Raw genomic sequence first — 12420 nt, 5'->3', positions numbered from 1 at the left:
TCTGACACACACACACACACGTGGGTGACGCGCACAAACACACGTATCGGACGCACCAGCAGTGCTGAGCCCGCAATCACCGGGGTCGCCATCGACGTGCCCTGCGATGCACGGGTTGCGAGCCCGGTGTTGAAGAGCACAAGGAAAGCATTGCGCAAAGACAGTGTATTCCGGGTGTGCGCGTGTGATACTCAATGTGTATACGGTACTCATGGTGCGGGCCGGCGTGGGGTGTGGGCCGTGGCGTGTGCTGCATTCTGTCTGTGAGCCCGCAACCCCCACGTGCGCTATCCGCCACCCCCCCCTCCCTGTACCGCTTTTCCAACCATCTTTGCAACTCCCTTGGGCTCTCACCGACAGAATGCGGGTGGCGCCGGCGCCGCAGGAGGGCACGGCGCCGTCGGGGGCCAGGGTGGGGTTGGCGTTGGCGGACAGCAGGTGACCTGTGTGGCGTGGCGGCCAGGGTGCGTGTGTGTTGAGGGTTTGTTGTGGTGGTTGGGTGGTTTGTTGAGGTGGTTGGGCGATGGTGGTTGGGTGGTTTGTTGTTGTGGTGATGGTGGATTGCGACTTTGGCCCTTTGCCTTGTGCCAGCGCACATCGTGCGCACGTAAAGAGCGGGCGAAACACACGCGGTCTACAGCACTTGAATTGTGCTGACATGGATGCCATGTAAACATCGAGACCGCTTCCCGCCTGCAGTCCAACACAAGCAAACACCCAACACAAAAGCGAACGCGCTCACACGACGTCTACGACTCCACGCACATGCCCATGCACACACGCCCACGCACCTGGCGCGGTGATGTCGGGTTTGATGCGGCCGTCGGTGGTGGGCCCGAACGAGCTGTGTGGTTGGGTGTGAGAGTTCGTGGGTTCGTGGGTTCGTGTGGGTGCGCTTTATGAGAGAGGGGACAGGGTAAGATTACCAAGTAATTGACCCAAGAATGCAGCGGCCTGGCGGCCTTGCGGTTAGTTATAAACAGCTTAGCTGTTATTTGTAAACAGCCTCGCGGTCGATGGGCGCAAAATAGCCGCCTTGTGTGTAGAGTGCATCCATACCGCCCAGCCAACAACTTCGTTGCCCTGGATTGAATTGAAATCCGAGACCTGTGTCCTTCCTGACTGCACGCCCGGCTCAGGCCATCCCCGACCGCCCAGCCATCAATATTCGTTGCCCTGGATTCCAAGACCTGCGGCCGTCCTGGCTGCACGCTTCCCCGCCCAGGCACACACACACACATACACACACCCGCACACACACCTGTAGGCGGCGACGTCGTCGAAGGCCAGCGGTGCTACGTCGGCCGCCCGCCGGATGCTGACCGCCGTGTTGCCTGCTCCAACATGCCGCAGTTGAGACGGGGAACCGAATTAATCGAGTAATTATGTGTATTAGTTACAGCTAGTATTGCTCGAATAATTGCTCAGATGTGAACAACACGTGGGCACACCGTTAAGTTGTTGGCGCAACGGCCGTGTCAACGTCGCACGCACACACATGCACGCACGCACGCACGCATCCACGCACGCACACTGTCCTGCGCGAATTGGTTCTCCTTGCGCTCTTTGACAGACAGACACGCACGCAAACACACACACACACGCACGCACCCGCCGCCGCCGCCGCCAGCAGCCACCGCCCCGTGGACGCCGGCACGCTGCCCATGGGCACGAGACCGCTGCCGCTGCCGCCCGAGGCGTCCGGGGCCTCCATCAGGAAATAACCATCCTGCGTTTATGTTGTTTTTGTTGTTGTCGAGCGATGGAACAAACTGATTTAGGGTAGCGCTGAGACAGCACCGTACATGTTAGCGGATACAGAGGCCTTTGAAGCGAGGGGATACTGGTTTCAGGTGTGCGCGCACAGAATGGCAACCGTACGGAGGCCAATCCTCGCTACGCGTTTTCTCCCTTTGCAACACACACACGCACACACATCTACACACGCCCCTACATACCTGCTTGTCATTGTAGACGATGACCGCCGTCGCGCCAGCCGCCGCCGCCGCGCGCGCCTTGTCGCTAAAGTAGCACCTGCCGCGCTGCACCAGCAACACACGACCGCGCACACCGCCTGCGTGCCGCAGCAGCAGCAGCGCCACGAACAGGCGGCGGGGAGGCGGGGGGGTTACATTCATCAATGTTTTAAAAAGTAAAGGTGTAGCCCGGAACAGTAGGAAAGGAGACGCGGTTTCGCCAGGCCAAGTATATTGAAGTCGGCGAGCACTTGACAGCAGCCACCACTATGGTAGCATGCGCAATTGGGCAGGTGCTGGCGGTTGTTTGATGCCGTGGTGAGGCAGGCAGCAGGCGCGCGAAGCGATGGCAAGGGCAAGGGAGGTGACGACTTTGGCACTGGCCCCCGCAAACACACAAAACAATCAAAGAAAGGAGCAGGGTTTGCGGTGACTGGTAAATTAGGCAAGGGAGGTGATGAGTGGCCCCCCGCAAACACACACAGTGTAAACGCACCCGCGTTGCTGAGCCCGATGCAGGCGTCCGCTGGCGTAGCCGCCGCCAGGGCCACGACGCCGCCATTGGCGGCGGCGGCGGCGGAAACCGCCGCCGCCAGGTCGCCTCCAAAGGCGGCGCCAACCACCCGGACGGAGCGCGCGCCGCCCTGCCCGCCGCCAATGTTGACGGTGGCCGTCAGATTGTAGACGGTGACGCCGTAGGCGCCGGGCCGGTCGCCCGTGCCCTGCAAAAATCGTTGGGGAAAGAAACACGATAAGTTTGGCATGGACGCAGCGTCGGTGTACTTGCGTCTTAGACATCCAGGATGCTGTACCTTAGGAACGAATGATGCAGGGTGGTTAGCGAATTTGCAAGGGCGGGATGGGTGGAGAGATGCGATAGAATAAACGTAGACTACAGCGCTCACACGCTCAAACGCAACGCGCACGGGCCAGACCAACGTGGCCCGGGCCTTGGTTTCTACAGGGACGCGAATGCACGTCGCGCTCACCCCCTTGCAACCCCACACAACAAAGGAAGCCCACCATGGAGGGGGACCAGACCAGACCAGACTAGACCAGACCAGACCACGCCAACAAAAACGTACCATGGAGGGGGTCGCGCCCGCCGCGATGCAGTTCTTGGCCACGGCTGGCGAGGTGACGGTGGTGGTGGCGCCGCTGGCGGTGCCGTAGTTGCCTGTTGCGGTTGTGGTTGGTTGGGTTGGTTGGGTTAGTTGGGTAAGTCATGCGGGTATCGACGATGCTTAACAATGCGGCTGTTTTGGGACGGTTGGGTTGGTGTAGTTTCATCGGTTGGGGGCGCAGCGGCGGGCCTCCCAGCACCCCCAGCACCAAATATACTGCTATTTCCGTACTGCCCAACACAAAATATCTACCTGCGGCGAAGATCGACAGAAAGTCTGGGTTGTTCCACGTGAATCGGTCCAGCGCTGCCGCCATGGAGTCGTATGCGGTGAGGTCTGAGCCCCAGGAGTCGGAGTGCACTCGCGCGCCCACGCGGTAGGTCAGGTTGAAGTAGGAGCGGCCCAGGTCGCCGGGCGTCCACACCTGTGTTGTCGGGAGTGTGTGTGTATGGGTGTAGGTGTAGGTGTGTGTGTGTGTGGGGGGTTACATTCATGATTAGTTAAGGAAGTGGTAGACGGTAAACCATCCCAGGGGGGGGGAATGGCGATGAGGGGTTGTAGATTCCAGACCAAACTAAACCGATCCCAATGCAACAGAGCGAGGAGGAGAGCGTGGCCTATGCTTGAGAAGGGAGTGGCACGCGACAACACGCGATGGGGGGTTACACTCATGATTATTTAAGAGATGGGGGCTGGAAGATGAGTGCAAAGGTGGCTGTGGGTTTCAAGGTGGGTGCAGGAGGGTGCAGGCAAGTTTGAAACGAAGCAGTAGAGCGCTATGGCAGCTGTTGCAACAACCCGTCCATTCGCCCCCGCACCCGCTGTTTGGTACTGTAACGACTTCGTCGGTGTCCTCAGTTTTCCCCAAACCATCTGCGCAACCCCCCGTGCCCCTCACGCCTCCGCTCGTTTTAGTTGGTTCGGTTTGGTTTAGTTTGGGCTGGTATTTACAACCACCACCCCATCCTCGTGCCTCTCACCCCGCATTCCCTGTCACCCTCTCATCCCCCCCCCGTCGGTCATCGGTACGCACAACACCACACCTGCTGTCTATCTCGCTACCCTTCTCTGTACCAATCCTTGCAACCCCCCCACCCACACACCCTCTCACCTCCACCCACCCTCTCATCCCCCCCCCCACCCACACACCCTCTCACCCCCACCCACCCACCCTCTCCCACCCACCCACCCCTCTCCCCCCACACCCCCTCTCCCCCCACCCCACCGCCACTCGTGCCTCTCACCCCGTCGCCCTTGTCCCGGCTGAGGTCCATAAAGGCGATCCGCGCGGCGGGCGCCTGGCCAGTGGCGGCGTCCAGAGGCTCCGGAGACAGCGCGCTGGCGCGGTCGAACCTGCGGCGCCGCGCGCAGGCAGGCAGGCAGGCGGGCAGGCAGGCAGGCAGGCAGGCAGGCAAACATTACACATGTACGTGATAGTAGGTGATAGCAGGTCCAGTGACACGCGAGCCTGGACATGGCACATGAAACCCCGGTTCCCAGCCGCAGGGTCCCCACCCGGCCCCGCACGCCCCGCACGCACCTGCTGCCCACCAGCGTGCCGCTCACGTGCGTGCCGTGCCCGTAGCTGTCCGACAAGTCCTGAACACACACACACACACACACACACACAACGAAATTATTAAAAACCAATCTTAAAATCGGGTATAGTTGAGCCGTGCTGTGCTGTATGAGATCCAATACCTATTCTTTGAACATTTGACGGGACATGCCCACATATGTGTTCCGGGTATGATTGAGCCAAGCATGCGCCCGAAGCAGCTCCAGGAAGATGAGAAACGCTGGGGACGTGCTGCAAACGTGCTGCGCACATGCATGGCAAATGAGGTAAACTATTGCCCAGCCTGGCGGCAATCAAGGCCACTCCTATTCACTCACTCACCTGCACCACTGCCAGGTAGTAGCGAAGCTTGCGGTGTGTGGAGGACAGGAAGTACTGCGGCGGGTAGTTGGTTGGTTGGTGGGTTATTGGTCGGTTGGGTGGGCGAGTTAGTTGAGGTAAGGGCAGGCTGTAGCGCTGTTTCATTTGATTGAGCTCAAACGCACAACCCAGTAAGCCGTCTTCCCGCACGTGCACACACAGCCAACACCACCGCACGTTTGGCGTTTCAGTTGTGCTCTTTACTACAACCAGCACCACCGCAAACCATTCTGTGAGCAGCACGCGCGCTCGCCCACCTGTTTACCTATCGCGACCCCGGACTCAAAGGAGCTATGTGGACTAGTGGACTCGAACCAATGTAAATGCGCATGCGCATGCCGGGACCAGGGGCGCGGGAGGTAAGACATGCGCACTCGCGCACCTGCATTCCGTTGGAGTCGGTTTTCACGTTCTGCATGAACGGCACCGCGGGGTCGTAGAAGTAGCAGTTGGCGACGTCCAGTCCACTGTCGCCGCAGCCCACCGTCTGTGCCGAGGTGTGTTTTTGAAATGTTGCATTTGGTCGTTGGTTAGTTCGTTAATCGGTGTCCTTGTTGTCAGCAAAGAGTCTGTCATTGAGTCAATGGATGTCAGGGAGATAAATCTGAGAAATATCAGAACGAAAAGCGCAAAACGAAAGAGCGTTGTTGTCATTGTGACCTAGCCGTCCTGGCAGCGCCGTGTCAGCAAAGGATTCTGCCATTACGTTTCCGCGGGTGTCAGAGACATGAAACCGCAAAGTGTAGGAAAGGAGAAGCTCTAAATGTAAGAGCGGGATGCAACCGCGCTGTATGGCAGCAGTCAAGGGGAAGCAAATGAAGGAAAGGGCGCCGGCGCCAGGCCATCTCACGTCTGCCCATCGGCCTCGTCGCCCCTGCCTGTACAACGACACGGCATACCCCACATCCCGCACGCCCACCCTGACCTCCCACCCTCCGCCTCCTCCCCACGCCCCAGCCCCCACCCCCACCCTCGCCCCCTCCTCCTCCTCCTCCCATCCGCCCCCCCTCCGCCCCCGCTCCCTACCACCCAAGCACCCAACCCCCAAGCACCCAAACCCCGGCACCCACACCTGGTTGCGTCCGTCGATGCCCGCCGCCCAGAAGGGGTGCGACGCCAGCAGCTCGGGACTGCTCGCCGCGCCGCCGGCGCCGCCCGCCTGCACCACCGCACTCGCGATCAGGTTGTGGAGCCGCACGCCCAGCCGCGGCTCCAGCCACGATACCGGCGGAGCCGCCGCCAGCCACCGTACCGCCGCCGGCGCCGCCGCCGCGCAGAGCTCCACCAACAGAATATTCGGACCGCCAGCATCCGGAGCCAACACCGGCGGCGCGCAGCCGCAGTCCCCGAATTCACCCTCCCCTGGACTGGCGGCGGCGGCGGCCGCCGCCACCTGGCGAGACAGCGCCGCCAGCGGCGCCGCCCAGTCCGCCGCCGCGGCGGCGGCTGGGTTGTAGTCCTCGAGCGCCTCAGCCGCCGCCGCTGCGGCCGCCGAATCCCACCCGGCCGACACGCCCGCCTGCCCAACCGCCGCCGCCGTCCCCGCCGCCGCTGTTCCCTGCCCAACCGCCGCCGCCGCCGCTGTTCCCTGCCCAACCGCCGCCGCCGCCGCCGCCGCCGCCGCCGCCAGCGACAACGTGACCAGGTCCTCCCGCTCCAGGTACGGCAGGTGTACGGCCAGCGTCAACCGCCGAGTCAGCGGCTCCGGCAGCCCGCAGCTCCCGCCGCCGCCGCCGCCGCCGCCCTGGCCGCCGCCACCGCCCGCCGCGCCTGTCCCGAGCAGGCCGCGCCGCGCGCTGGAGCCGCCGCCGCCGCCGCCGTTGCCGCCGCCGCCGCCACCGGAGTCAGCCGCGAGCGGCCGGGCGCCCTCCTGCTCCTCCTCCTCGTGCGGTTGCGAGGGGTCGGAGAGCCGCAGGTGGTGCTCCTCCTCCGCGTGCGTTTGCGAGGGGTCGGAGAGGTGGTGCAGGTGTTGCTGAAGCTCGGGACGCTGCCAACCCGACGCCGCCAGGGGGCGCCGGGAGGAGGAGGAGGAGGCGGAGGAGGAGGAGGAGGAGGAGGAGGAGGAGGAGGAGGCGGAGGCTGCGGAGCGAAGCCAGGAAACCGCCGAGGCCTGAGGTCCGGGGGCTCGCGCGGGAGAGGTGGGGAAGATCAACAAAAAGAGGAATAGAGGGCGCGTGCGTACCGTAACGTGTGTGCGATAAATGCAAATCGAGCGGCAGCGGCAGCGTACGACAATGCAGCAGCCGTGTCATCTGACTGTGCAGGTGCCACACACACAAGGCAAATGCGGCGGACACCCACCATGGATTCCAGAGCCCCCGGGAAAGCCAGAGCGTCCTCCTCCTGCGCCTCCTCCAGCGCCTCCTCCTCCTCCTGCGCCTCTCCCTCCTCGCGCTCGCCGCCGCCGCCCTCCGCATTCAATGTCGCCAGCGCCCGCCGCCGCCGCCGCGCCGCCGCCGCCTGCTCCCGCTCCTGCTGCCGCCGCAGCTGCCGCTCCCACAGCTCTGACACCACCTCATCCAGCCGCTCCCCCAAGCCGCTACTGCCGCTACTGCCGCCGCCGCTGCCGCTGCTACTGCCATCGGCGTCGGCCCCGCTGCTACTGCCGCTACTGCCGCTGCTGCCAACCCCCATCCCCGCCTCCCGCAACTGCTGCTCCAGAAGGGACACGGCGGCTGCCAACTCCGGAGACACGCGAGCGGCCGGGGGACCGTACGGCGCCTGTTAAAGTAAATAGCAATAGCAAAAACATTACGCGTAGGACTGTGTGTGCACGCAGGCCCCGAAACACACAGACGCACGCCGGCTTCATGCAGCGATGTTCGTGACTCACGCGCTATAGAGGTGCCACTAAGCACGCCCCCGCCTCCCCAGAACCTCCACCCCTCCTGCCCGCCGCCCTCCCCGCCCTCCCCGCCCTTCCCCCCCCCAACGGTGCCGTACTATCGCCATGCCGTACAGCGAATCCACCGTCATTGTCGTAACCCACCATCCGTACATCCGGAAACGCCTCCGTCAGGGGCCCCAGGTCCGCTCCTCGCCCCACCACCACCAGCCATGCCGCGGGTGGCAGGAACGACACAGGTGCCGCGCCCGCGTTCCGCAGAGCCGCCTGCAGTGCCGCCTGCCGCTCCGCAAAGCGCGCCCCCTGTGCGGTCTCCTGCTCCTGCTGCGCCGACGTAACCGAGGACTGGGGTTGGTCGTGCTGGTGAGGTCGCCCGCCCCCGCCCTCCAAGCCGGTGTGGGTATTGGAGCTGCCGTCGCTGCTACGCATCTGCTGGTGCGCCAGGAACTGGCTGTGCTGGTGGTGGGAGGGGTGGTGCGGGCACAGGTGCGTCTCCGGCCCCAGCGTCAGCAGCCACAGCTGCGCCCCTGCCAGCGGGCCCCAGCCGGGCGCGGCGGGGGGTGGCGCCGAGCTGGGGTGGCCCAGCAGGCGCCGCGCCGCAGGCGTCAGCGACTCCGGCAGCCTACGGCGCAACACGGCCGCAAGGCAGGAGTGCGTTGTAAGCAATTGAAGGGCACAGGGAAGGCAGGAGCGACAGCTGCAAAGCAGCCTGTCGGACACAGTAAGCGAGGTAACGGACCGCTCCGTCGGAGATGTCGCAGCTCGTAGACAAGTTTCATACCTGCGGCTGGCCGCATCCACATCCACAATCCCGGTGCGTAGATGAACCGTATGGACGTCCTCAAAAGCATCTGGCGCACTTGGCTGAGCGAGGAACTGATGGGAAGGTGGCGCTCCGCAAATCAATAGCAGACCCAGGACCAACACATTCCTGCCTAATCCATAGCTCGTCATGGTCACAAGTCGTCGCTACCTAGCCACTGCGGCGAAGGAGGGGCACATTTACGCTTCAGACGAAGCTACCCTGCACAGTTTGATAGGTGCATTTTAATACATAGATAAATATTCGGGTCAGCTCACAGCATTGCGAAACGCCGTGCGCGAGGCTTCGTAAGTTCTCCCGCCATCTGTGTGCCAGACGCTCGCGCAGCACTCGTAGACCATTCCCCTTCCACTGCCCCCTTCACTCCCCCCCCCCCCCCAAAAAAACGGAAGTCATGATGCACACCGTAAACTGAATCGCAGAAGCCCAATTTAGGACCAAACGTTATTTGTTGCAAGGTCAAGCCATACACAGTGTGTGTCTGGTGCCGATGAATCCCGCTCAGGGGTGCCCCTGGTCACACCCCTGGTCCTGCGCAAGGTCTCGCGCAATCAGGTCCCGCGGCACTCACGGCGCCGTCCGGGCAGTGCTCGTATCTTGTAGATGCCCTCAGGCACCCGGCATCTACACATGCGTAGATGACCCTGACCGCGGCATCTACACCCCCAAGCCCAAGCACTCACTGCGCCGTCTGCGCAGCTTGTTGCGGGGCTGCCGGCGCCGCATCACGACACTGGACACCGTGCTGGAGTCTTGAGACACGGTGCACCAGGAATTAGTGGCCGGTGTGTATCTTCGTCTTCGCTTTGGGAATGTGCCCCAAGGCGTAGAAAGATTTTGGGGACCTTAATCACGGAGCTTAGACATTATGACGCGATTTTTTTGGGGGGGGAGTTGGGACGTTTTGAGGGCAGTGGAGGGTTTGCGGGGCTTGCTGCAAAGGCACATTTTGTGGGCGTAGCAAGCGCGGGAAGGAGGGGTCGCCATCGACGCTGCTATCGAAGAAGCCTTAAGGAAACTTTGATGCGCACGATGCCAGAGGGGGTTGCAGGACTTGCACCTTTGGGGAGCCCCCCAAATGTTATTAACTAGGCATTTTTGGGCCCCCGGATGCCGTGGGCGAGAAAGTGGTTAAGGCCCTTCTCGGCTACGGCGGCGGCCCACCCCTGGACGATGCAAGCCCTGGGAGGTTGTCGGAGCTGTGCAGGCGCCGCAGGCCTCCGGGCATCGACAAGATACGGTACGGGCACTGGGCAGCGGCTTAGCCTCAGGAAATGCGGGGGTACGGTAATGAGGGAACCGCAGGCTGCCCATCACACAGCCAGGGCTCCTATCTTAATGTCTCCAGACATTAATTGGCCATTTTGGCCGTTTTCTAGACATTCCTCCCGGGGGCTAATGTCTGGGGCGAGACTTTGTTGGCCCGGGTTTGGGGCGGGTTTTGTCCGAATTCCTATGGAGAAGCCCCCAAACCGCCATGTGCCCAGACAAAAGACGGCGGCCACCCGGCCGTTTTTGTCTGGAGCTAGACATTACCCCCAAAACAAGATACGACCCCTGCACACAGCCAACGTAGCACGCGCCCGACGCCGCCGCGTGCGGGCAGGGACGGCAGTCGGGGGCTTTCCTCCCCTTTCCTCCCCTTTCCTCCAGGGCTTGCATCTCCTGGCAGCGGCAGTGCGGCACGGATGGGCCCCTATGGCCGGCCCTCCGGTGAGAAAGACTGGGCGTATCCGGGGGGGCATCCTCGCCGCATGGGGCTGCACACACGGTCTGGTGGGCTGCATACGGTCCCCGAATCTCACCAAGTACCCTGTCCCGGGAGAGGGGAGTTTGGAGGCGCGGGAGCTTCCCACCCCGAAAAGGCTAAAAGTTAGGCATCTTTGGGCCCTTGGATGCCCACGTGGCCACAGGCAGCCTGGACCCCTGTCCTTGCTCCACTCGGCCAGGAGGCTTGCAAGGGTCCTCACACAACACTGTAGTCGGCACGGGATACGGGATGCGGGATGATTTGGCAGGTCAGCCGCCGATTGACATGGGTGCACAGGATGGCAGCGTAAAGCCTGCTAGGGTCCGGTCACCGGGGGAGAGGGGGGGGGCATCGGAGGGAAGGGGCTAGCTGCAATGGACGGTCAGTGTGAAACCTGTCGTCCAATAGCTAAGCGAGTCCACTCAAGCGCTTCAAGCTCGGACCCTGTGTTCGTGCCGCAACGTGGAGTTGTCCATCATCATGGCCAAACCAATCATGAGCAACCATACATACTTACTTAGTACGTGTGAGCTATAGACAAAGGCACAGTGCGCGTATATTATAGAAGTGTCGCAAAGATGTCGCTTGCGCTGCGGGCCCCAGGCCACCTTCAATGCAAGAACACCACAAATAGAGCTATATGTGCACTAAATCCTTGCTTGCGTGTACCAGCGCCGGGCTTCGGTGCAGCCCTTTCGCCTTATCTGCAGTCCGCCAGCCGCTCACGAAGTGCCGCGGTTGTCGTTTACGCTCGCAAGGAGGATACGGATGGCAAGCATGAGCACGATAATGGCTGGGCGGTGGAGCGAGCGGTGAGCTGCAGCGAAATGCATACAGGTGTTGCGCAAGTAATCGATCTGGCAACTGCAGCCCAGATAGCACATTTAACAAGATAATGGTCTGTGTATCCAGGGCTACATCGAGCGCGAGCGCATGCTGCTGGAGGAGCTGGCCGCGACGCGAGCCCTGGTTGGCCGGATGCTTGACCAGCAGCAGATGCTGGTGCAGACCATCACCCAGCTTTCAATGGGTGCGTGCGCCGCGCGCCCGCTCCAGCTGCACCCCGGCCCCATTGCCCTATCGCAGCACGCCATCTAGCCCGTCGGCCCGGTCGATCTGGCGGTCCCGAGCCTAGCCTAGCCCCCCGTTTGCTCAAAGCCTGCACCGCGGCGCAAAAGCTGCGCGTTCTAACTCCACCTGCCTAGCGCTACTAGGAAGGTAGCCGCAGCACCACCGTACGGCCTTGCCCGCATACCCTTCCTCCCCCCGCCCGTCGCTTCAGCTCTAGGCTGGAGCTCCCTGCTCCGTACTCAGCAAAGCCACCACCGCCATACGGTAGCTCTCAGACTGACGCCTGACTCATCGCATCACTTGGCCCTCGTCACGCAGGCGGCGCCGTAGCTGCTACTGCTGCTGCGGCGGCGGCGCCGCCGCCAGCTGTAGCAGCGGTGGCGGCGGCGCCCGCCACACCCGCGGCACGCAGTCCTGCGGCCCCCGCGGCGGCCGCCGCCGCCTTGTGGACGCCGTCGACGCTACCTGCCAGTGGCCCAAAGGCGGCTGCCGGCAGCGGCAGCAGCAGCAGCAGCGGCAGCAGCAGCAGCAGCGGCGACGTGCCTGGTAAGGGGCGCACACGCGTGCCTTGTCGGTTTTCATTATGGTTGGAGCAGTCAGGACAGGAAGGGAGGGTGGTTGCGCGTTCATGAAGAGGGGACTGAGAACGAGTGGGGCGGAGGAGAGGCTGGCAGACAGTGAGCGCGTGCATGCCGCACGCCGGGGTTGAGGGGGCGGTGCACGCTGTTCCCGTTTCATTCTGGTGGGAGTGTTATTGAGTGAGGGTGTAGCCATTCATGGAGAACGGTGTGATAGTATGAGGGGTGGTTGATACACTCATTTTGGTTTGTCATGGACACCGAACTCCGCCTCGCCCCAATGCCTGCAACCCCCCCCCCCCCCGCCGACACCC

General features: G+C 62.7%; 2 protein-coding genes across 2 annotated transcripts in view; one reads left to right on the top strand and one right to left on the bottom strand.

Annotated features, from left to right (window-relative positions):
* The window catches only part of CHLRE_19g750447v5 (uncharacterized protein), an 18592-nt gene extending 9658 nt beyond the window's left edge, over positions 1 to 8934 (bottom strand). Inside the window, exons 1-17 of the mRNA XM_043072837.1 lie at positions 8666 to 8934; positions 8029 to 8506; positions 7341 to 7760; positions 6112 to 7149; positions 5422 to 5526; positions 5001 to 5054; positions 4641 to 4699; positions 4345 to 4453; positions 3353 to 3524; positions 3062 to 3153; positions 2473 to 2698; positions 1959 to 2074; positions 1612 to 1729; positions 1262 to 1334; positions 792 to 844; positions 355 to 443; positions 57 to 101 (exon numbers count right to left, since the gene is read on the bottom strand). Coding sequence (XP_042914213.1) covers positions 57 to 101; positions 355 to 443; positions 792 to 844; positions 1262 to 1334; positions 1612 to 1729; positions 1959 to 2074; positions 2473 to 2698; positions 3062 to 3153; positions 3353 to 3524; positions 4345 to 4453; positions 4641 to 4699; positions 5001 to 5054; positions 5422 to 5526; positions 6112 to 7149; positions 7341 to 7760; positions 8029 to 8506; positions 8666 to 8838 — 3420 coding nt within the window. The 5' untranslated portion in view covers positions 8839 to 8934. The remainder of the gene's footprint in view (positions 1 to 56; positions 102 to 354; positions 444 to 791; positions 845 to 1261; positions 1335 to 1611; positions 1730 to 1958; positions 2075 to 2472; positions 2699 to 3061; positions 3154 to 3352; positions 3525 to 4344; positions 4454 to 4640; positions 4700 to 5000; positions 5055 to 5421; positions 5527 to 6111; positions 7150 to 7340; positions 7761 to 8028; positions 8507 to 8665) is intronic.
* A 1990-nt stretch (positions 8935 to 10924) lies between these two features.
* Positions 10925 to 12420, top strand: part of CHLRE_19g750397v5 (uncharacterized protein) — a 6927-nt gene continuing 5431 nt past the window's right edge. The window contains exons 1-3 of the mRNA XM_043072836.1: positions 10925 to 11269; positions 11370 to 11487; positions 11847 to 12074. Coding sequence (XP_042914212.1) covers positions 11036 to 11269; positions 11370 to 11487; positions 11847 to 12074 — 580 coding nt within the window. The 5' untranslated portion in view covers positions 10925 to 11035. The remainder of the gene's footprint in view (positions 11270 to 11369; positions 11488 to 11846; positions 12075 to 12420) is intronic.

The sequence above is a fragment of the Chlamydomonas reinhardtii genome (assembly GCF_000002595.2).
Source record: "Chlamydomonas reinhardtii strain CC-503 cw92 mt+ unplaced genomic scaffold scaffold_19, whole genome shotgun sequence".
Lineage (NCBI taxonomy): Eukaryota > Viridiplantae > Chlorophyta > Chlorophyceae > Chlamydomonadales > Chlamydomonadaceae > Chlamydomonas > Chlamydomonas reinhardtii.
The sequence above is the reverse complement of the archived record's forward strand: the minus strand, read 5'-3'. Positions and strand labels throughout refer to the sequence as shown.